Source organism: Suricata suricatta, chromosome 11, assembly GCF_006229205.1.
Source record: "Suricata suricatta isolate VVHF042 chromosome 11, meerkat_22Aug2017_6uvM2_HiC, whole genome shotgun sequence".
In the NCBI taxonomy this organism is placed as follows: domain Eukaryota; kingdom Metazoa; phylum Chordata; class Mammalia; order Carnivora; family Herpestidae; genus Suricata; species Suricata suricatta.
In genome coordinates, this window is record NC_043710.1 from 14,412,987 (window position 1) to 14,415,354 (window position 2,368).

The window sequence follows — 2,368 nt, forward strand, 5'->3', positions numbered from 1 at the left end:
TGAGACAGATGGAGAGCCAGAGGAATGTCTCAGACTTCATTCTTTTGGGACTTTTGTATGACTATTACACACAAATATTTTGCTTTATGCTCTTCTTGTTCTGTTATGCTGCTCTCTTGGTAGGAAACCTTCTGATCCTCATCTCCATTTGGTGCAGCCCTCTTTTCCACCAACCAATGTACTATTTCCTCAGACACTTGTCCTATATGGACATCTGCTACACCTCTAGCATTACACCCAAATTCATTGCTGACCTCCTAGTGGAAAGAAAAACCATCTCCTATGGCAACTGTATGTTACAGGTCTTTGCCATGCACTTCTTTGGAATGATTGAAGTCTTAATCCTCACAGTCATGGCATTTGATCGCTACACTGCCATCTGCAAACCTCTCCACTACATGCTTGTCATGAACAGGACAAGGTGCAATCTTCTAGTGTTGGCTGCTTGGGCTGGTGGGGCAGTCCACTCCTTTCCTCAATTTTTCCTGGTAATCAGGTTGCCCTTTTGTGGTCCTAATGAGATTGATCACTATTTTTGTGATATTTTTCCTTGCTGAAAGTTGCCTGTACCGACACCTATGTCACTGGTGTCCTTTTGGTTGCCAATTCAGGAATGGTTACCTTAGTGACATTTGTGGTCTTATTTTTTTCTTATTAAATTATTCACTTTAAGAAATCACTCAGCTGAAGGAAGGCGCAAAGCCCTCTCTACCTGTGGGTCTCACATCACTGACATAGTTTTATTTTTTGGGCCTTCAACCTTTAACCTCCGACCACTTTCCCTGAGGATGAAGTATTTGGTCTATTTTACACCATCATCGCTCCGATATTCAATCCCTTAATCAACACTCTGAGGAACTCAGTGATGAAAAACACCATGAGGAAAGTCTGGTGTCAAACATCAGAGATCAATATCTTTTTAACAAACAGAGGGGCAGCTAGATGTGGATAAAGGAGAGAGCAAACCATATCACAGAGTAATTTTTCCACTGGTATCATTTTATGAATGACAGAAATAGGACTTCAAGTTTAATGGTGACTACAATGCAATATTAATTAAACCAAAAAAAAAATAAGCTTAAAATTTAGTTCAGTTTGTAGGCTTTGAGATGGTATGAACAGGTTGACATGCACAAAATCTATTGTATGTGTAGTTAAGACAGTGTTACATGAGCTGAGAATTGTGATGTGAAAAAAATTTCTAATAATGCATTAGAAAATCAGGTTTGGTGGTTAGATCACATGATGAAACACTCTGCATGGCAAAGGGGCAGTTAAATTCCATGGTTTTAAGAACAAGTTTTGGTTTATGAGAGGCTCTTCACCTAAATGAACTCGAGAGGTATTTCAAAATTAATTACATAGCAATAAGTGTGCATAATAAAATCTTATTTAAAGAATGCTGTGTTTTAACTCTCTGGACTTCACAATGGAAACAAAACTAAACTAGTAAAGGCGCACCTGGGTGGCACAGTCTGGTGGGTGTCTGACTCTTGCTCCCAGCTCTGGTTGTGGTCTTGCCATTTGTGGGTTTGGGCCCCCAGTTGGGCTCTGCACTAATGGTGTGGAAAATCCTGGAGATTCTGTCTATCCTTCTCTCTGCTCCTCCACCCAATTTCCAGCCCCGTGCTCACTTTCTATCTTTTTCCCTCTCAAAATAAATAAATAAAGTTATTTTTTTAATATTTTAAAAAATAAGCTAGAAAGGATAGAGTGAAATCAATTACTCAAGATATTAAAAACACATGCACCACTTTCTTATATATTGCTCTACTAAAATATCCATAAAAGGACTGAATCATAAAATGCCAGAAATCAGTAGGAAGAAATGAATTCAAACAAAGAAACTTCAATCAAAATACTATGTGATACAAATCATGGAAATGAGTGGAGAGGACACATCATTTTTGTAACTAACATGAAGAGACCAGGAGAAATATTCTCTAGAGGAAGCTGAAATTTCATGAAATGTGTTTATTTGTATCTCTAATAAGATGCAAAAATAAATGCTCTCTTTGAAAACATGAAATATAAAGAGGAAGAGATTGTGTAACCAGATTATATTAATAGAATGATAATGAAAATACATGAAGACTTTTAGTCCAGGTAAATGCAAAACTACAATTACAATGATTATAAAGGCCTAATGATTGAAGGATAGAAGAGTAGGAAGTTTATGAGGAAGATCTAATTCAATAGATTTTTTTATAGCAGAGGGGAATTGGGCAGATAATCAGTTTTTCAAGTTACTAATAAAATAAAAATATTGCCAGATTTAAAAGTTCAAGATTTACCCTTTATTTAATGTTTTGTTTTTAACCAAATCTACTCAACTTGCCCTTCTGGGGTCCTAATCAGATGGATCACT

The 2,368-nt window shown here is 36.8% G+C and overlaps 1 protein-coding gene across 1 annotated transcript in view; it reads left to right on the forward strand.

Annotated features, from left to right (window-relative positions):
- LOC115272236 (olfactory receptor 4P4-like) overlaps positions 1-2,368 on the forward strand; it is a 10,510-nt gene continuing 8,142 nt past the window's right edge. The window contains 2 exon segments of the mRNA XM_029915310.1: positions 1-549; positions 552-653. Coding sequence (XP_029771170.1) covers positions 9-549; positions 552-653 — 643 coding nt within the window. The 5' untranslated portion in view covers positions 1-8.